Source organism: Hirundo rustica, chromosome 11 (assembly GCF_015227805.2).
Source record: "Hirundo rustica isolate bHirRus1 chromosome 11, bHirRus1.pri.v3, whole genome shotgun sequence".
Taxonomy (NCBI): domain Eukaryota; kingdom Metazoa; phylum Chordata; class Aves; order Passeriformes; family Hirundinidae; genus Hirundo; species Hirundo rustica.
In genome coordinates this window covers 1,939,803-1,960,169 of record NC_053460.1, presented here as the reverse complement: position 1 = coordinate 1,960,169, position 20,367 = coordinate 1,939,803, and the positions used below count along the sequence as shown (strand labels likewise).

The window sequence follows — 20,367 nt, the reverse complement described above, 5'->3', positions numbered from 1 at the left end:
GTGCAGCCAAGTGCATTTCGAGTGGAGACACAAACTTTGCAAGGAATAGAGCTGGGACTGTTCTGCAAGGCTGGATTTTGGCTCCTGTACTGCAGCCCCAGGTCCCAAATTCCTCTGCTGCTTCCCAAGCTGCTCTCCCCCATTTTGAGGTAACTCATTCATGTATGTGCTACAAAGAGGTCATTTTTTTTCTACTCTAGAGCTTTTGAAAAGAATAAAAAGTCTCTCTCTGGGCAGTTTCTGTTCGAACAAAGCTGTTTGTGAGTCCCCACAAGCGTTGTGTGGCTCCCTGTGCCCTCGGAGCAGATTTACCTCATTTATTGTTCCTGGGTCACGGCGTGGCTTTGGCAGCGGGGAGGTGAAAAGCCGATTCCAAAAATCAAAGTTCCAAAAATCAAAGTACCCGAAAGCCGCCTTGCTGGAGGCGCTGCAGGACGAACAAAACCTCTTGGAGCAAAGGAGACAACCCCAAATTTCACCCAAAGCATAAACAAACCAAGAGCCAGCGGTGCAAGGGGGAGCAGAGTTCAAAGGAGAAACACATGGGGATGATGCACACTTGGAGAACACCAAACCCTTCCCTTGGCATTTCAGGATAAAGGATCAAGAACAAATTCTGCCGCAGGGCAATCCTAATTGCTACCAAAGGAAGGGCTGGAAACTTTTCTTGGAAGAGAGAAGGAGAGCTGGCTTCAAGGAGTTTCATGCTGCAAATCCTCCAGCAGCGAACAGATCCCAACACGGGCAGGTCTGTTTAACCCCGCACTGGGCTTGGATCAATAAAATGGGAACAGACACGTTTTGGGAACGATCCTGAAGATGAAAAGTCACTTATGGTTAGAAACACGTTCTCTTTGAGCTTTGCCAGATCAAATCTGTGCTTGCACAGCAAAACTTTGCCCTAAGGCACCAAGAAAACCTTAAATTATACCCTGATTCCTTGGTTTTTCAGCGAGGAAGGCAAATGCCACGTGCATCCATGCCCCTCTCCTGTGTGTCCCTGAGGAAACCACAGTGCAGCCTGGCAGCAAAGCTCGAAAATCAGATTTCCAAAAGGCAAGACTCCCATCAGCAGCACTACTCCCCGACCACGTTACAGCTTTCTTAGTTAAAGGACTGAATTTCCCTAATGACCGCCCTCTGAGCTGTTAAAAGCTTGGATGGAAATCCACCTGCCCGCTTAGATATCTTTACATTCCTAAAAATTCAGCTGGGGACTGAAAAGTTTCAATCCTGCCTGAAGAAAGCACAACCCACGGCCCTGCCTGTTATCAGTCCTATAATTAGCCATATAATTTACCTCCCAAAGCCCGGGTCAGGTTGGCTGTGAGACATTTCCAGACAATTTATCTTCCCATAACGACCATGTGCTGCAGCTTTGGGATGCCTGAGATCCCGGAGGGAGGAAGAATCCCACACAATCCCCCTGGGAAAGGGCAGCACCAACGAGTAGCAAAAACACAGAGATCACCTGGCTTTGATTTTGAGAGATGAGTTATAAAGCCCTCACAAAAACTGTATCTTCTCCCAATAAACACCTTTATAAAAGCATTAAATTTCAGTGGAGCAGAACTGATTGAATGGAAAATGAGGAGGGAAGAGGCAGGACACGGTCCTGTATTTAAAGGATCATCGGGAATTTGGATGGGATGACTTTGCAGTCACCAAAGGAACAGAAAATAGGATTTGAATGGCGAAACTGCAGACCCCAAAATTGCAAAGAAGGGATAAAAAGTGCATCAGGAGAGATCCGTGTGCCCAGGTCGGCATCACTGGCCCCCAAATTCATCCCACCGCGTCTGAACTTCCCTGCAAGGCACCGCCCCAGAGACAGAATGTGAGCTGGCTAAAAGAAACCCCACAAAAGCAGGTTTCGAGCACGGTAACAGAGCACACACGGCCGGGAAATATCTCCTCTCACAGCTGGTGCTGAAAGCAGCTCAGGGGCGTGTTCAGCACCAGTTGCCGGTGACAGATAATTCTTATCTTCACCCAAACCCGCGCATCAACGTCCATCCCTACCCTTCAGAGCCTGGGGACAAGGGGATTTTACCCTGCCCGGGCACGGTCCTGTGGGAGAGCACAAGAAATCCCATTCCAGCTCCCAGCAAAAAGGCACGCTGCATTTATCGCACGCTGCTCGGGAATCAGAGAGGCTCACTAGCCCACAGCTGGCATTTGGGGAATTTTGTGCTCAGTTTATTACGGGTGGGGCCACATTTTCTGCTGTGGTTATTCAGAGTAGCCAAAAAAATTCCCCCAGGATGCAGCCAGCATAGCACAGGGGAGATGGTGTGGGTATTTTGGGGAAGGTGATGGTGAGGCAGGAACCACGTGGAGTAGGACAGCGAGGACCTGCAGAGGGTCACGGAATCATGGAATGACTCGGGTAGGAAGGGAATTTAAAGCTCATCTCGTCTCATGGGCAGGGACACCTTCCACCAGACCAGGATGCTCCAACCTGGACGCATGCAGGGATCCTGGGGCAGCCACAGCTTCACTGAGCATCCTCTGCCAGGGCCTCCCCACCTTCCCAGGGAGGAAACCCTTCCCCAAATCCCATCTAACCCTCCCGTCTGCGGGCCGCGAGCGGCTACTTACGGACACACAGACAGGCCACCAGCTTGGCAGCCTCTTCGGGCACGGGGCAAGTGGGGAAGATGGGCTTCAGCAGGTAGGTGGCGAACACCAGAGCCACGATGTACTGCGAGGAGGGCCGGATGATGAGCAGCTCTATCCAGAGCTTGAGGAAGGCGGGCAGGGAGCCGTACACCTCCAGCATGTAGGCGTAGTCCCCGCCGGATTTGGTGATGGTGGTGCCGAGCTCGGCGTAACACAGCGCTCCCACGATGGAGAACGCTCCGCACACGGCCCAGACCACGAGCGACAGCCCCGGCGAGCCGGCCTCCCGCAGCACGCCCGTGGGGGTGACGAAGATGCCGGAGCCGATGATGGTGCCCACGATGATGGCCACGCCGTTGAGCAGGGTGATGTTTCTCTTCAGGGTCACCCCCTCCGCCGAGCCGCAAGGCGATGGCGAGCGGGCACAGCCGTTCTCCTGCGCTCCCTCCAGCATCTTCTCCATGGCTTGCTTCTCCTCCTCCTGCGCCAGCGAGGCGGCCGAGCCGGCGAGGCTCCGCTTCCTCACGGCATTGCCGGGGGAGCTACCGCCGCTGGCCGACATGGTGGAGGAGCGGCGGGAGAAGCGGGCGCCACCTTCGGCCGCCCCTTTTGTTACGGCGGCCGTGGGGCGGGCTGCTTTCCGGGGGAAGGAGGAGGAGGAGGAGGAGGAGAGAGGTAGGCGGAGGAGGGCAGCACCAGCCGGGGGTTGCGCGGCGGGCGCTGGGTTCCCTCAGGGCCCCGCATCGCCCTCAGCTCGGGCAGCCCCCGATTGTCGCCGAGCCCCAAAAAAGGGACAGCCCTTCTCCTGCCTGCCTGCCTGCCTGGGCGCTGTGTTCCTGTGTGTTGTGTGCGTTCAGGGATCCCCGTGAATGCCCAAAGCTGCGATCTGCCTCTCGCAGCTCCCCCCAGCCCGGTCCTGCCGTGTTTTTCCGCCCCGGTTCAGGAGCGCAGGGCAAGGCCCAGGCGCTGCATCACCTCTGCGGGGGCGCTGCGGGAATCGGCCCCTCCTTGTCAGACACCGAAATCCCCAAAAGGGCTCGTCGGAAAGAGAAATGATTCACCGATCTCTAATCTGACAGGTGGCGAAGTCACCAAAAATGCTTGTTTGCAAAACTTAAATGTGAAGTAATTCACCCCTCCGGCAGCAGTGCAGGCAAAAAAGGCAACGCCTGCCTCGCCGAAGGTTGCATCCAAGGAGAATCACTTGGGATACTACAATAACGCCCAAGGAGCCAATCCAGCAAATTCAGATTTCCTCTTGCCCTGGTGGGAGGAGAGGAGCTCAGAGGCTCCAGCCTGGAAGCTCTGATTCCGAACATTCCCTCTGAGGGTGGAGGCGGTACCTGTGAGGAGCCAGTGCTGCCACACGAGCGGTGCCCAAGCTCCAAACCCCGCGGCTGGTCCATCCTCCTGCAGCACCCTCTGTGCACGGCTCAGACAGGCAGCAGCCGGGCTGGAAGGTTTTCGCCAAGAGAACTCCAGGGAAACGTGAGATCGACATTCTGGGGGGAAAAGGGCACATTTCAGTTACATTTCCTTTCCATTTCATTTCCATTTCATTTCCATCACGACCATTTCCAGCCACTCCAGAATCCCAGCCAGCCCAATCCTTGGAGCACTAATCCAAACCTGACATCTAGTGGCTGCTCAGGGGCTCAAAAAATCTGCTGCTGACTTTAGGTAAACATCCGAATTCTGGAAGAGAGCAAAGACAGAAATTACCTTGGCACTGAGCACGTTCCTCCAGTTTTCAATGAGAAATGGGATCCTGAAGAGACTGAAACGACTCTGACAATTAATGGAAAATAAACACCAAAACATTTATCACCCCAAAGCATTTTTTTTTACTTTACTAGTTTACCATTACAGGCCATTTTTGTTACTGCGTTTCATGATTTATCCCAGGACCATGAAATCAGGAAAAGAACCAGATAGTTACAACATATGGGATTATCCCTGTGTCAGCCTTGTTTCATCAGGATCCAGTGGACAGGATCAGGATACAGTGAAATTAAGTATTTGCTTCAGGTGTTTTCAGATGAATACTCAAACTCAGTTATATATTTGGGGGAATAAAATCATTTATCGAGGGATTTACTTCTCCAGTGCTCCAGGCCAAGTTCCTCAAGGCCAACAAGGACCTAGAACCAGGATCTTCTGAGCTGGAAGGGACCCACAGGGATCAAATGCAATTCCTGGCCCCAAGAACCCCACCATGGGCATTTTACAAACCCACACAGACATTTCCATGAACCCTCACAAGAACGGGACAGAGTTATCCTGTTCTAATTCTTCCAAAAGGGAATTTCCTCCTGGACTCCCAGCTGAGAACCTGGAAATCCCAGGCTCCAGAGGCCGTGGAGCAGCAGCCACTGCTCCAAGCCAACCTCGTGCTGGACACTCTTGAGAATTAACCCACGGGAGTTCATTCTGCAACTGTTTTCCCATTTGTATTCCTGAGAAAACACCAGCCTGGCATCGGGGTGTGTTCGCAGAGTGTTTGATATCTTCAAAGCACTTGGCAAATGCCGGGTGTTGTTACCAGCCTGGCCGTGAGCATTACCTCTCCTCAGGCCCCCAAGTTATTCCGCAGGATCTTTGAAGACTATTTGATTATCCAATCAGTTCTCCATGTGCTAACACTCAGAGTTTGGCACATCAAAAAGGAGGAGGGAAGGAATGATTTGTCAGGAGGACAAACAAGGAGCAGGAGCAGGAGCAAATGGGCCATTTGTGAGGAGCGATGGGGATGTTTTGTACCAGGTCTTTGGAAAAGCTGCCTTGATCCAGCCACCCTGCTGGCAGCAAATCCCCCCTTTCTTCAGCAAACACCTCAGCCATGCTGATAAAGAGCTCAGAGCTGCTTTTCCTGGGTAAATGGAAGTGGTGGCAGCTTCTAGAACCAGTAAATTGGTCACAAGAGCAGAGCTGGCCTCACTCCTAGCCCAGGCCACTCTTCCTCCAGAAGAAAATGGGCTGCACACCCACCAGCACAGCTGAGGAACCTTCTAGAAACATCACCTACAATTATTTCAGGGGGGGTTCCTTAACCAGGAAAGGATCTCTGTTTTTCCTAGCCAAAGAAATTTCTTTGGACTAATCCAGCTAAACAAACAGTTCAGCTCTGTGAGACAGAGAAATGAACGCTTATTTCACCCAATGTTCTTAGAATCCGGGGATGGTTTGGGATGAAGGGACATTAAAGCTCATCCAGTTCCAACCCTGACACCTTCCACTGTCCCAGGCTGCTCCAAGCCCTGTCCAGCCTGGCCCTGGACACTTCCAGGGATCCAGGGGCAGCCACAGCTTTTCTGGGCACCCTGTGCCAGGGCGTCAGCACCCTCACAGGGATCGATTCCTTCCCGATATCTAATCTAAAGCCACTCTCTTGGATCAATTTTTAATTGGTATCAGTCATTTAATTTATTTAAAGGGGGTTTTTAGGGATATTTGATCGCATTTTCATAGCCCCAAGCACCAGCTGAGTCACAGCACACAGCTCAAAGCTCAGTTTTACCAAGGTCAGTGACTGGACAGAGGAAGGAGCTCAGCTGACAGGTCCAGTTTAAGGGGCAGTGTCCAGTGAAGGAGTTCAGGAACGATCCTGAAGCCCTGGGATGCTGCTGGAGATGGCCCTGTGGCATCTGGCTGGATGTGATCAATCATGAGATACCCTCGAGCAGCACAGAGAGCTCATTGTGCTTTCATTCTAACACAGCTCAGCAGAGTCTTTCAGAGCTTGGAAGTATCACAGAACATCTGACAGCTGATCAGACTCCGCTCCCAATGAACTGGAGCATTCCCAAAGAGGAATTGTAATTCTTTTTTTGTTTTGTTTTTTGTGACAGGAAATCTGGGGTTTTTTAACTTGAAAAGCTCAATTACACAACGAGATACAGGCATGGGTTTCTCTAGTCCTTTATTGTAGTTGCACACTAATGTAACAGTGTAAAATGCAGCAGCTGAAGGGTTCTATACATCAGGGAAAAACTCTGGGGAAGGGCCTGTAATCCCAGGAAAACATAAGGCATTCCCAGGTGGTGTCTGCGGTGATTTCAGGCAGGTAACACCCATTAAATACACAATGTCATAAAGGCCACAAAAACGAGATGCACAAAGAAAAAAAAAAAGCCAAGATGTGCCAGGAAATACAAGTTAAAACATCCCAAATTAAGGCATGAGGGGACCCTTCATCCAAAGCAGAATTCCAGTCCTCTAAAACCCTCTGGAGATCAAAGCAAACTCCAATTCTGGAGATGCCAAAAACCAGGGGAGACCCTCCTGTCACTCCTGGCAGAGAAGGCAGCACAAAAGCGGTCAGGAACACCTGAAGAGTGAAAGTTCTGGAATGCAGGAACAGGGATCAAACATTCCAACAGCAGAGGAAGTTGTCCCAACTGTGAAGTCACCCAGGACAAGGTGAGAGCAGCATTTCAGAGAAATCCTGAAAGGCAGCTGGAATCAGAGCAGCACATGCACAGGCCTGCTCCAAACCTTCTCCTCTCCCTTTGCAGGGAGTTGTCCCAGAATTATTCCTGTGACAGTCTTTAATTCCTGGGACTTGCTGCCCCAGGAATTCCTCCCAGGGCAATATTTAGTAATAAAGTGTCTCTTATGCAAGGGAAATACAAATATGTGCTTTTGACCCTTTTGTACTGTGCCACCCAAAAGAGCCCAAAGATTCCTTTTTAACTTAATTGTGCAAAGTCATCACAAAAATCACCTCTAACCCAACAGTCAAATCATTTTTTTTCCACACAGAACTGAGAGAATAAGGCACAGGAATTCTATCCCATCTCTACTTCTAAACACAATTTTTTTCCTCAAGTTTACATTCAGAAGGTCAATAAAATCATTGCAACAGAAAAGTTAAAACTGAAAAAAATACACCCCAAAACCCCAGTGTGTTTCATTTCCAGATTAATTCCAACAATCTGCCCTGCAGCTGAGCTCCTGCCTACCTTAAGGAGATGCTAAAACACTACACATAAATGCAGAACTCAATAAACAGCAAAATAAACGTAAAACCCCTGTAAAACTTCTTTTCATAGCATAGCACAGATATTTTTTTATCTACATTAACCCTGTTCACAGATATTTGAAGTGATCAGTGCTGAAATTGGAATTTCTTCATTTTATGTCCATAGAAATAGGTGTGATTTGATGTAAATATGGACACAGCTTAACTGTATCACCAGGTAATTCACCATTCTCTAACAAAGCTTCCATGGCAATACTCGAACAAAAGTAAATCTCTGTGAGAACTTTAACTGGATCACTGGGAAGGGAATATCCCACATTGCCTCTGATGAATGCAGGCTGGTTCTAAAGGGATTTACACATCCAGGAGGAAAATCTGATCGAGAGGAGCAAAACATGGAGAACTCAGCGGGTGTGAGGCTGCTACAGAGTTCCAGAGCAGCTGAAGTTAAACAGTGACGCCCTGGCAGTTCCCTAAAATAATCTGGATTTGGGGTCTCATGGGAAAGCTGGATCAACTGGTGATTCTTCTCAGTGGATCAGAGAAATCCAAAAAACTCAGTGGGAATTACAAAAGCAATTTAAAACCTGGACAATTACAAAAGATGCATTCATAAATGATAAGGAGATTGATGCACCTACAGCCCAGTGCTGCTGTTTTTAAATAAAAGGCAACATTAACATGGCTTTGTATTACAATTTTTTCTATTAATGAGTAGAAAATATTTGAGCTGAGTAGAAAATTCTGAGGGTCCTCCTCAGAAAAAGCATCTGCAAGAACAGCACTGAATAAATATCTCAGACTTAATGACTGGGTCACAATTACTATACATTCAGGCTAAAAGTAAAATAATTCTTCTCCTGTTCCCAGAACTGCAGATATTCCTTCCAGCTTTATTTTGGAATGTATCATTCTCCAGCAAAAACATCACTGACGTGGTTTTGGAGCTAAAACTCTGTGTGATGATGGCAAAGCCTGCAGAGTTCAACTGAAATCATGGAATCAGAAAATCCTGGAATGGTTTGGGTGGGAAAGGACCTTAAAGCTCATCCAGTGCCACCCCTGCCACAGCAGGGACACCTTCCACTGTCCCAGGATAATCCCAGACCCCATCCCAAAGGGAGATGGCACAACCAAGATGGAAAGGTTCCCCAAGGCAGGGAGGGCTCAGGGGAAGTGGTGAAACCAGAGAGCTCCACCGCCACGCTGAATTCCTGACAGGGAAAATATCCTACAGCGGGATAGGAGAGTTCCTTCCTTTCACCACCCAGAGTCACTTCAACTGAAGTGGCCACGTTTCAGGGGACAGAGGCACAGCTGTGGCACCAGAACAACAGCCTGAGGTAGAGCTGTTGAGGAAGGAAGGGCAGGATCTGGGCACTCAACCAGTCCAACGAGATTATCTCCAACCCTTAAAATCATCAGGGGCACGCTGCAAAGTGTTAAAGTGCTTTGAAGCTGAACACTTAGACTTCAAAAAAACTGAAGTACCAATTGGAAGGGTCTGGATTTAGCGTTGCCAGGTCATGGCTTCACTGAATCCCATCGGGAACCCGAGAGGGAGGAAAGATTCCTCAAAAGACTTCTCCAACACAACCCATGGAGATCACACAGGGAGTTCACAGACAGAGCTGCTCCTCATCAGAAATCTGGTAATTGAATAATCTGCTAAATACATGAAAGGCCAGAGAGAAAGGTGCTTGAGAGAAAATTACGTTTAGTAGGATGTGAGAGGTCAGTGATCCTTGGAAAAGGCTCAGAGCTGGCACGGCAGCTCTGCTTGGTCCACAAATCAATTCCAACCACCACTGGTCCTCGTTACCATAAAGTGCAATGAAAACAAACTGGTCCCCACTGGTCCTGGAGCTCAGTAAGTGTTTTTATAGGAAAAGACATCTCAAGGCAAAACTGTGAAGAGAGCACTGGTGCTCTATGAGTTACTGAAATGCAAGCCCTCTCTGAGTGCTGTGTTTTGTCCACACTGTCCTACCACAGGAATTGGAATTTGAGGAATTGGTTGGGTTTTTTTCCCTCCTAATCCCACTGATAGGGGTCAGCTGGGCCTTATCTAATCTTGCTTTCCTCTGATGTGATCAGTTTCTGGGATTAATTGGACATTTTCACCTAATTTGCTGCTCTTGCCAGTCTTGAGATACTGGTGAATTCTCTTCTCCTCCCTTCTCCTGATATATTACCAACACAGGAAAGCAAAAGAAAGCAAAAGCCAAAAGCTTCTACAGTTGTTAAAAGGTTTTAGAAAAAGTCTTCTGGCTCCTGGCATAGTTACAGTGGGCATTCTGTGGCACCCACATCAAACATGGGATGTGCAGCCAACAGAATGGAAAGACATCCTGGAAGTCACTTTGGTCCTTCTCCTCATCCAAGGAAAAAGGAAGAACGTAAAACATCTCTGAAACAAGCTAGTTCCCTTCCAGCTCTCTTCCCAGACATCAAACAAATCCCCAAAAAGACTGATCTTTTTCTCCCCACTTTCTCCTTCTTAACAACTTTTACCCAGGATTACTAATTCATGCAAGGCACTGAAAGAGCCTTTGAAGAAACACCGAACAATTAGAGAAGGATCAGGGGACGAGCTTCTCCTCATTTTTAACTACCTCAATAACTCCTCATTGCCCCCCGCCTCGGAACAAGCCAATTCGTTACGGGTTAATATTATTCACTTCTTAAAAAAAACCAAAACAAAACTAAAAAAAAAAACAAACAAACCCAAAAAACAACAACCCAGCTGCTTCAGTGAGGATCAAGGAGCAGCGGCACTGAGAAAAAAAATGACTGAAAAAGCCGTGCAGCCTGGGCTGAGGGCGCAGAGCAGCTAGGGGCCGAGCTGGGGGCGGAAGGACGAGCGCACCGTGCGGTTCATCAGCGGCTGCAGCGGGCGGAAGTTGTCCACCATCCTCCTCTCCTCCTCCCCGTCCGACGTGAACAGCAGCGTCCGAAAGGCCTCCAGCTGGGAACCACAAAGGGCCGCTCCGGTCACTTCCCAGGAATTCCCCGGGTCGGGAATTCATGGCAAAAGACAGAGGGTTTGTTCTTGGAGAGGGAGGTAAAAGCCCGAGGTGGAGCTGCGTTTGCGTTCTGAGGGACCCACAGGCGTTGGAGCGCCCACGTCTTTGTCACCTGCTGCTAAAGGTTGTCCCGGTAATTATCAGTCATCTGCCATCCTCAGGGAAATTAAATCCCAAATGTGGCACGCCTGAGAGAGCTGCTTCCACTCAAATACTTCGCCCAACCTCCTTTTACAGCTTCCCTGGCACCCAGAAAACAGGGAACCCCAGCAATCCCCAAATTTCTCTCACTGGTTTGTAACTGGGATTAAAATAAAGCAGCAGCAGATCAGCTTTTACTGCTCACAAAGCCATTCCAGTGGTAAGTCATGGGTATGAGAGTAAAGAGCCAAGGGAAAAAAAATAAAAAGAAAAATTTCAATTTAAAAGAATGCCACACTATGCCTGCAGTTCTCTGGTAACAATCTCTGTCTCGCAAAATCTTCCCTTTTTCCCTTCCCTCCACCAAAAAAGGCTGCATCATGCTAAGGAGAGCAAAATTATGAAAATTCCAATAAGTTCCTAAACCCCTCCAAGTTTTCAAGGGGCAGCTTCCAGAATTGTAAATCACAAATCAAGGTAAAACTCTTGAGAACAGATGGAAAAGTCGAATAAAGCTGGAAAAACATCTTGGAGAGGTCTCAGGTCTTTCAGTATTAGTGGCTGCTAATGCCAGGATTCCTCCCCAAATCCTGGGTTGAAATGCTCACAGATCTCTGTGAGAACACAGAGAATTTTCGTGTTTTCACAGAGAATCGCTGGTAAACAGCTGGTTCTGAGCTGAGGTGTGATCCAAAAGGAAAATTGAGATTTACCTGATCCTCATCCACCTCGATTGGCTTCTTCTTAATGATCCACGTGACTGATTCGGTGAGGGGAGGAGTGGTCAAGGAGCCGGCGTAGGTCCAGTAATCAGGGCAGGAAGGGATCAGGCAGGAGGGATCAAAGTCATCAAACTCGATCACAGTGTCCTGAACAGCAGGGGAAAAAAAAAAAAATCTGTAAGGATGGTGTTTTGAGAAAAAAAAAAACCTGACAGAAAGTTGAAAAAGGTCTTGAGGTTAAAAAATTGTGTTGTGTGTGTGCGTGGGTGTTGGGGATATTAACAATGTAATAATTTTAAATCCCACAAATCTGTATAAAATTGGCTTTGAGGTGTAAGGGGCAACTGCTGAGCAGACAAAATTGAAACATTCCTGTCCCCACAAGCCACGAGGAATTCAGTGCAGGAGAAACAAGGAGTGAGAAGGATCAACGGCCCAAGGCTTTGTGGGAGCTGGATGCAAGCAGAAAAAAGAGGGAATAAGTGGTGGAATAAGTTCAGGTAGCTGTGCCAGATCCTTAAAAGACTGCAAACAAAAAGTGTTTCACTTTTCACCACGTGATTTTAGGCAGCAGGAAGAGGACTGAAGTTTTATTTAAATCAAATATTCCCATCTCCAGAATGTTCAATACCACAGACAGAATGTAGGAGCTTCAAAACCCAGGATTTCCCACACAAACATTGTTCCAGGGGATTTTCAGGATATCCTGGGGAATCTTGGCTTAATTTCTTTTAAATGCACGTGCTGTAAGTTACTATATATTGTCACAACAGATGTATATTCAGATTTGGGGAGGTCTTCTGGCACTGAACTGATGTGTTTGGTGTTTTATCTGGCAGAGTTGCCACTGCTCTGACATAAAAACTTGTTTCATTTGGATTTTAAAAACTCCTTCCTGCGAGAAGTAGTGTCACAGCGACTTCAGCTGGGTGTGAGTAGAAGCTGAAGAGGTCGGATGTGGTTTTTTACATGTACTTTCAGAAGGGAATGGGCACGGGAAGGAGGAAACGCTTCTGTCAGAGACTCAGCGCTCCCTCTCCTGGCAGGAGCCCGCCAGGAACGATCCCATTCCCTCAGCAGAAAATTCAGTGTTTATAAGAAAGCAAATAACTTCCTCAAAGACCAGACAAAAATCAAAAAGCCTTAATCCCACAGTAAATAAACCCCCACTTCAAGCATGTCCTTGTAAGGGGAAACAATCTCAAGAGCAGCGTTTCTTCAAGAGGTTTGGAAAGCTTAAATATCCAAATTCCTCCCGAAAAATCAGCTTTCCTTCCCACTTCCAAGGTGTCAATCAGCTCCCTCCCGGTAAAAATTAAGGAAGAAAGCTCCTCTCGGTGTTCTGTGGCTCTCCAGGTGTTCTTTCTGCTGGGTGACAATGGCTGGGACACCTCAGAGCACTGACCTTGTGTCTGACTGCAGGCAGGGCATCCACCAGGGTCTGCAGCCCTTCGTGCCGTGCTCCCAGCTGCAGGGACAAAGAGGGGTCGGAGAATCAGTAAGCTGATCAATAATCAATCAGTTCTACTTATCACCCCTGGTATTTTTTTTTAATAACAACGAACACAGAATGTTTAGGGTTGGAAGGGAGCTCTGAGATCACCCAGCCCTCCAAAGGCAGGGGTGCCTGAAGGAACACATCCAGGTGGGTTTGGAATGTTGACAGGGAGATTCCATGTCCTCCCAGGGCAGCTGTTCCACCCTCAGCATAAAGTTCTTCATATTGAGGTGAAACTTTTTATTTTCTGGCCATTGCTCCTCACCCTGACACCATCCTCTGTCACCCCTTGGAAACATTTATCTGGATTGATGGGATCCCCTCTCAGCCTTCCCTTAAGCGCCCTAAATTGGCTTGAACAGAATGCAAACAGAGAGGCCCCATCACAGCTGGTCCCACAGAATGAAATTACCTTTAAGAACACTCCAATAACGGCCAGGCCATTCCCTTCCATCACAGCTTCCTCGAAACTCGGGTACTCCACAGCATTCCAGTGCACCAAATGCAGCTGAGAGAGGAACGGGGGAGAAATCAAACCCTGCCCAGAGCACAGACCCCACACCTGGCTTCTGATCCTGGCCGCTCCTTGGCAGGCTGAGGCACTGCAGAGACCTCAGAAATCACAGGAATGAGGGACAGTGTGCTCTGGTAAACAATGGTCCTTCCCTTCCTTTTTGTCTTTTGCTTTAAGCAGTAGCTAAGACCCACTGCATTTCCCATCTGTAAAAGGGATTTAGTCTGTAGGAATGCTGGTCTAAGGGACAAAGCTCAGCCTTCCATCCCTTTCCTCTCTTCCCAGGAGGAGGAGAGCACCCTGTCCTCCTGAGGAACATCCTCCTGCACAGAACAATCTTCCCCTGCACTGCTGACAGCCAGTACATTGAGGGGGTTTGTGTGATAAATAAATACCCCAGCCCAAAATCTTAGTCACCCTGTAAATGAGGATCTTGTCAAGCTGGCAGCACCACCACGAGCACACCAACAGGAGAGAAACTCTCCTTAAAAATAACCAACCCATCATCACTTGACAAATTCTTCTTCTTTGGCAAAGAGCTGTGGTCAAAGCTGTCACAATCTCACATTTTCACTGACTTCATCCTTTTTATTGACGTTTTCTTCCTTAGTAGTTACTTAAGCATCAAAGTTTTGTTATTTTAGTAACTGTTCAACAGTTGCAAGCAGAAAAGAAAGTGATTTTTTTTTAGGAGTACTTAGTATATAATTTGTTTCTCTGAAAGATTTAGTAACGATAAACAAAGCGGTTTTTAGCTTTCAGTAATGGGGCAAATATCCAGGTTTTCAGGCTGTTCTCCAGAAAACACAGTGAAGATTAATTTTTTTAAAGAATAAAACAGCAGGTTAGCTGTAGCACTTCAAACTAAACTGCAATTCCTCAATTTGGGAGTTTTCACAGACACAGCTGAGACCAGTATTTGCATCGTTCAGGATTTCATCTCATACCTCTGCTGGGTAAAATTTACAGTCAACTGTGTGCTCTGAGCCCCAGTCGTTGATAGCTCCCCAGTGGAAGTGGAACTGCTTTAGCCTGTACTGGTTTTTCAAGGGGCCTCCAACGATGACTGGAAAACAAAACAAAACAAAAATGTTAATAAATATGATTTAGAATTGGCCAGGCAAGTAAATCCTTGAGGAAAAGAAAACCGCTCAGGAAAAAGTATCAGGTGGAGCAACTCAAAGAGTGCACTTTGCCACGACCGAATTATTCAAGCAAACACATTCCTGGTTTTCCCTGCATCAAACTGAGGTCTCCTCATCCACCTCCCCTCAAGGGAATGTTTTCCCAGTTGCCACCAAGTTTGGCACAGTCACAGTGACGAGTTTCACATTCTCACCCCTCTGTCAGAGCAGGAGTGCCAGGACTGCCTGACCAGGTGACACAGCAGTGACACATCAATTAAATGCATTCAATGACATCCCCACGAGAATCTGTGAAAAACACTGACATTTCTCAGGACAAGGCTTCAAAAAGCAAACACTGCCAGACAAATCCGCGTGCTGAGTCAAACGTTCGAGCCTCCTGCAGGCTACAAAAACCCAAATGTTTTATTCTGCTTCAACACAGCTTCCAGACTGCACAAGCAAAGGTCAGCCAGAAATACGCTTTGCTGTGCTTACAAGCTGTTCATGAAGGATTTAAACATCCAGTCTGCCACTGGGCAAGTTTCTGAAAGATTTACTGCCCTTTTCATCAGCGAGTGAAGGTACAACTTCAGCCTCCCATCTTTCTGCAAACCCATGAATTAAGAAGTCCACGCCCAGCTTTCTGCTTCCACTCATGCTCTCCTACCTGGACCAAAACCATCCTGGCAAAGTCATCTTGCTAATTAGGATATCAGAGCATCTGGTAAACGAGAAACCCTAATTACTTCCCAAGGGCTAATAACACTTATGGAATCAGGGAATCCTTTGGAAAAGAGCTTTTCCAAGTGTGAATCCAGCACTAAACCACCAGCGTCTGCTGATTTTTACTGAACTGTAGGACGTGGGGAAGCTTTACAGCAAGCCTTGGTATAAAGCACCTAATCCCAACACTGCTTTTGGAAATAAGTTAATCACTTCCATGCTAAGGAGAAAACAATGAGAGGCATTAAGAGATTTTCTTGTATTATTTTTTTTTCCTGAAAGCCAGCCAGCAGGTTTGAAATCCTAACCAGACAGGCCTGTCTGTGATAAAGGAATAAATTAAACTGAGCTGTGCAAAGTGTGCATTGAATTAATTTCATCCCTTGCTGCTGAGCTCTGGCACGAATGCAATACTGACCATCACTGGAAAATCACAATTCCCCATCCCTGGAAGTGTCCAAGGCAAGGCTGGATGGGGTGTGGAGCACCCTGGGACAGTGGAGGGTGTCCCTGCCTGTGGAATGGGATGAGCTTTAAGGTCCTTCCCACACAAACCATGCTGGGATTCTGTGCTGCAGAAGGTCACACAGCCAAAGCCTCTCAGGAGTGAAGCTCTGCGCTCTAACACGATCCAGTCCTGAGTAGGTGGTGATGAAAACCCACAAGTGATTACAAATTTGTGTTAATAACCACATCCACTTGAATGTTTGCCTCATGAGTAACTTTAGGCACAGACACACACATGGAGAGACTCTGGTTCCTGCAGTGGCCACCAGAAAGTGACAGGAAACAAACAGGAGCTCCAGGCCCTTTAGAAGCATTTCTTCTCAAATTACAATCTTGACAATTTCAAAACAAAACAGAAGTTTAAGGGGCTCTAACAACAAGAATCACATCGGGTGTTTCTTGCAGGCCTGGCTCTGTTTCAGCCTCCTTTCTGATGGCACCACACACAGACAGACCACAAGCTGTACATACCTTCCCCTCACCCTCTTCTTCCTCCTGCTCTACCTTCAGCTTTAGCCCAAGTCTTGCAAACCCCATCTCAGGATTCAGGCATTTTTGTCTATCCTGGGTGTCTTTCTCATCTTCTGTTTCAACTGTGGTGCTTTGGTTTGTTCCCAAGCTTTCTTCTCTGGATTTCTATGATTGTTAGACAGAAGCTGGCAGTGAGAAAAAAACCAGAAACAGCAAGAGTAAAGAGAGAAAGGTGGAGGAGAGAGGCAGGCACCCGAAAACTGGGGGTTATGCAGCAACACCTCACTATCTGTTGCTTATCTGTCATTTTGGAGCCCTGTGACTGATTGTTTGATGCCATCCTACCTTACATGGACTTGAGTTCATCTGAGCAAGGTGAGGATGATGAAAATGCTCACAGGGAAAGATTTACCTCAAGGAAAGTCTTACAGACGAAGCAGGTAAGATCTTTCAGAGGGGAGCACCAGAGGCCTGATGATTCCAGCCTTGCCTTTATGCCATAAAAACTGCTCCTGTGCCATTAAATATTGCATATTTTTGAGCCCCCTACAGGCATTTCCCCTTTGTTATATCAATTCTTGAAGAAAAAATCCAGCTTTTTTCAGGATCTTATCCTCAACAGATAGTGGGGTGTGGTTTATAAAGCAAGAGGCCATTCAGTGAAAAGCAAAGCAAATCTAAAATTAGTAAATTAAAATGACTGATGAGGTAACAAGGGATGTCTTTCTCCTAACCCTGGGGAAACAGAAGGGCAGGATTCAACTTCTTCAAGGTATCAGTGCTTAAATGAGCAAGGGCAAGGATATTCCCTCTCTTGGAAATGGATTATTCCCTCTTGGAAACGGATTATTCTGAGTGAACAGCTAGAAACAAGAGAAACAAAACCCCAAACATCCCACAAGCTCCCTGCATTCCACCACCATGTTTGTGCTGCACTGTTTTATCAGCCTCTCTCCAAACATCAGCCAGAAATACTGGTGTTGTGAAGACAGCAGTGTTTGTTTGTGTGCTGCAGGCTCCCTCCCCGAGGGCACTGCTAAATCCCTCAGGAAGCTGGAGGAGCTCTCATGGTGAGTAGCCACTTTAAACATAAATTACTCCAATCCAACGGGTTCAAACTTGCTCAGGGTCCTTCAATTTTTCCCTGCAGGACAAGCTGAGCCATCATGTGCTTCACAACAGCCCTGAGCAATTGCTACCAGCCCACCCACCCTTACGAAATATCTTCACATTCTGCAATATCCTTTGGGAAAGGCAGCTTTTAGAAGGAACGGTGGACAGAAAATCTGGGATTTGGGAGCAATATCTCGATTTTTAAGTCAATTTTTTTACTCTATTGAGCCTTTAAAAAGGTTGAGCTGCTCAGGTCAGAGGTTTATTCACATGAAATTGCTGGCACACATGGCTGGATTTTCCCATGCACTCCTGCTTCCCCTAAAACAACAGGGACACACACACCTGCTCCTGAGGGCAGAGCTCAGGGTAATTTTATTTCCTAGAACCCCACGGAGATAAGCGTGTGTGCCTTCCAACAGCAACTCATTTGGCTGCTGATTATTTCAAGTGCATTAAATATCTCTGTTAGCACCAGGAAAGATAAGTGGCAGATAACTTCAATAAAAGAGCAGGTTTCAAACTGAGTAGGTACACACATAAATGACTGAAGATTGACTCACGTGGGTAAAGTTTATTACAAAACCTACAAGGCAGGGCACTGAGGCTTGTGAAAGGAGTTTCCACATAGAGCAGGGGATTTGTGCACAATGCCAACGGCAGTAAAAACACTGTAAACGTGAAGTCTGCATAGAATTTCTTCATCGTGATTCCCACCACGGCAAACCTAGCATTTTTTAACCCTACATCCACTTTCAACATCAGGTCTCACACCACACAAGCATTCCTCCTCTCTCAGCATTAACGCGACATTAAATAGATTTTCTTTTTCTTTTCCCCTCTGAGATTTTGCTTACTTGATCTATCAGCAGAATCATCAAACTCCACCAGGAAGGAGTAGCCATTGTTCCAGATGTGAAGACAGGTGGTGGGGTCGTAGGCGATTTTCAGAGGCTTCAGGAAGGGATCATAAACGCTGTCCCTCCACTGGATGTTGATGGGAGACTGGCGGGTGCCTCCGGGAATCGCCAGCGGGCTCTGCCACAGCGGATGCACTGCAGGAGGAGGAACAGAGTCAGGCCCTGGTACAGGGTACAGAACTTTCTGGCAAGGGAAGGTGCTGTGTCACCAAAGGCTAACTCGAGTCAGCTGGTGCCCAGGAAAGCAAAAGAAAAATAAAACATTCCAACTGCATGACTCAAAGCCACACAGGGAAGTGCAGTATTTCGACTTAGAACCATGTCAGTCAGTGCCCTTCTGCCTTTGCAGAACGCTCTGCAAGGGAATTCTCCCCTTATTTCCTAGAAAAAGAGAATGCTTTCCCATCACTGCCAGATTTCAAGGCAGCTTTGTTTTGCAGCTTTCTTTACACACCAGCACCATCAGCTGAGCTGGGAGAGCTCCAGACATGGGATAATTCCCACTGGGAAGCAAAACATTCTCTAGAAGGCAACACAAGCGCAGGGGTTGCTCCTCAAAGCGGGGTTCAGAGCTCCTGCAGCAGCCACACCAATCCTGACCAAATCTGCTTCGTGCAGACGGCTCCTGCTGACCCCACACCCATAAAACCCAAACCCAGCGATTTTGGGGGCAGCTTGGCACAAGCAGGGCAGGCGCATGAATGGTTTCCACGGGACTTTATTCTGCACAAAACCAGAACCGTGCGGACCTGTTCATCTGGCGACCCGCACACAGCTTCTGGCTGTCCCTCCGCTGAACCCCAAATCGCGATGCTTCGAGCATCACTTTACAGGCTGCTTCACCAGCTACGACTGCTCAGGGTCTTTTAAACTAGGAATTAAAAATAAATTAAACCTTCAAACCACACACACGAGAGGCGGCCGAACAACTTCCCCCCCCACCCCATTTTTCCCTAGTGAGGAGCAAACTTTACAGCGCTCCATAAGGTCAGCTCGGGCAAAGGCGGCGGAAACGTTCCCTATCTTTGAAACATTTCCTATATTTAAAACATCCCCTATATTTAAAACATCCCCTATATTTAAAACACAGGCCACTTCCTGACGTTTCAGCCGAGGACAAAGGCAAGGCACAGCTCCCCTGCACGAAGCTGGGCGGCGATGGCGGGACAGGGGCAGGGCGGGCCGAGGGAGAGCGGCACTCACGGGCGTCTCGCAGGCGGTAGGAGCAGCAGGCGCCGAGGCTGCACTGGCGGCTGCCCCGCTGTGGGGAGCAGGAGGAGGATGAGGAGGAGGAGGAGGCGACGGCGGCCGCCCAAGCGCGGCGGAGCAGCGGCAGCATCGCGGCGGAGATCGCGGAGCCGCCGCCCGGCCCGGGGCGGCCTCTTCCGGCACGGCCTCCCCTCCACGGCCCCGGGGGCGGGCTGGGACTGCCCTCAGCGGCTCCTCCTGCCGCGACACCGCTGAGGCAGGATCCCTGCAGGGTGGGGATGGTCGTTTTCCGTGCTCAGCGTGGTCCCCATGCCCCTGTCAAAAGCGCGTCCCCTCACAGCGAGTGTGGCCCCTCACGCCGAGTGTGGCCCCTCACGCCGAAAGGGATTCCTTCGCAGCGAGTACATCTCCTCGAAGGATGGCCTCGCCCAAAAAAGCGTCCCCTCACACCAAAGCAGTATTTGCTCCCTCGCACCAAAGCGTTTCTCCTTATATCAAGTGTTTCCCCTCGCATAGTGTGTGTTATTTCCTCACACCAAAAGCCACTCCTTCACGCCGAGTGCATCCCCTCGCACCGAATGAGCATCGCCTTACCTCAAAAAGCGTCCCCTCACATCAAAAATGCATCCCCTCACACCAAAATAGTATTTATTCCCTCACACCAAAGTATTTCTCCTCGCACCAAGTGCATCCCCTAATGCCAAAAAAATGTTTATTCCTTTACACCAAAAAATGCGCAGAGTGGGTGGCCCTGGCACAGAGGGGTCTCCCCTCCAAGGCACATTTGGAAAAA

The 20,367-nt window shown here is 48.2% G+C and overlaps 2 protein-coding genes across 4 annotated transcripts in view; both read right to left on the bottom strand.

The window, feature by feature from the left end:
- The window catches only part of SLC7A5 (solute carrier family 7 member 5), a 34,989-nt gene extending 31,750 nt beyond the window's left edge, over positions 1-3,239 (bottom strand). For all 3 annotated transcript variants that reach the window (XR_005702594.2, XM_058422038.1, XM_040075049.2), the window contains exon 1: positions 2,602-3,239. Coding sequence is in view for 2 of the 3 variants with exons in the window: in XM_058422038.1 (XP_058278021.1) it covers positions 2,602-3,184 (583 nt within the window). In the remaining variant the exon portion in view is untranslated. The remainder of the gene's footprint in view (positions 1-2,601) is intronic.
- Positions 3,240-6,524: 3,285 nt separating this feature from the next.
- Positions 6,525-19,733, bottom strand: CA5A (carbonic anhydrase 5A). Its single transcript, XM_040075252.1, has 7 exons — positions 19,569-19,733; positions 18,303-18,500; positions 14,452-14,570; positions 13,403-13,498; positions 12,898-12,960; positions 11,484-11,639; positions 6,525-10,571 (listed from the first exon to the last, which is right to left on the bottom strand). Exons 1-7 carry the CDS (start codon positions 19,702-19,704, stop codon positions 10,437-10,439), a joined length of 903 nt encoding a protein of 300 aa, XP_039931186.1. The 5' UTR covers positions 19,705-19,733; the 3' UTR covers positions 6,525-10,436.
- Positions 19,734-20,367: the final 634 nt, after the last annotated feature.

What these genes read in the sequence shown, in the direction of transcription:
- CA5A (XM_040075252.1), bottom strand. Translation starts at nt 19,704, where the DNA reads ATGCTGCCGCTGCTCCGCCGCGCTTGGGCGGCCGCCGTCGCCTCCTCC. An exon ending in GTAAATTTTACCCAGCAGAG is followed by an intron (nt 13,499 to 14,451) that starts GTATGAGATGAA and finishes TTCCTCTCTCAG; the next exon opens with CTGCATTTGGTGCACTGGAA. An exon ending in TGCCTGCAGTCAGACACAAG is followed by an intron (nt 11,640 to 12,897) that starts GTCAGTGCTCTG and finishes CCTGCTGTTCAG; the next exon opens with GACACTGTGATCGAGTTTGA.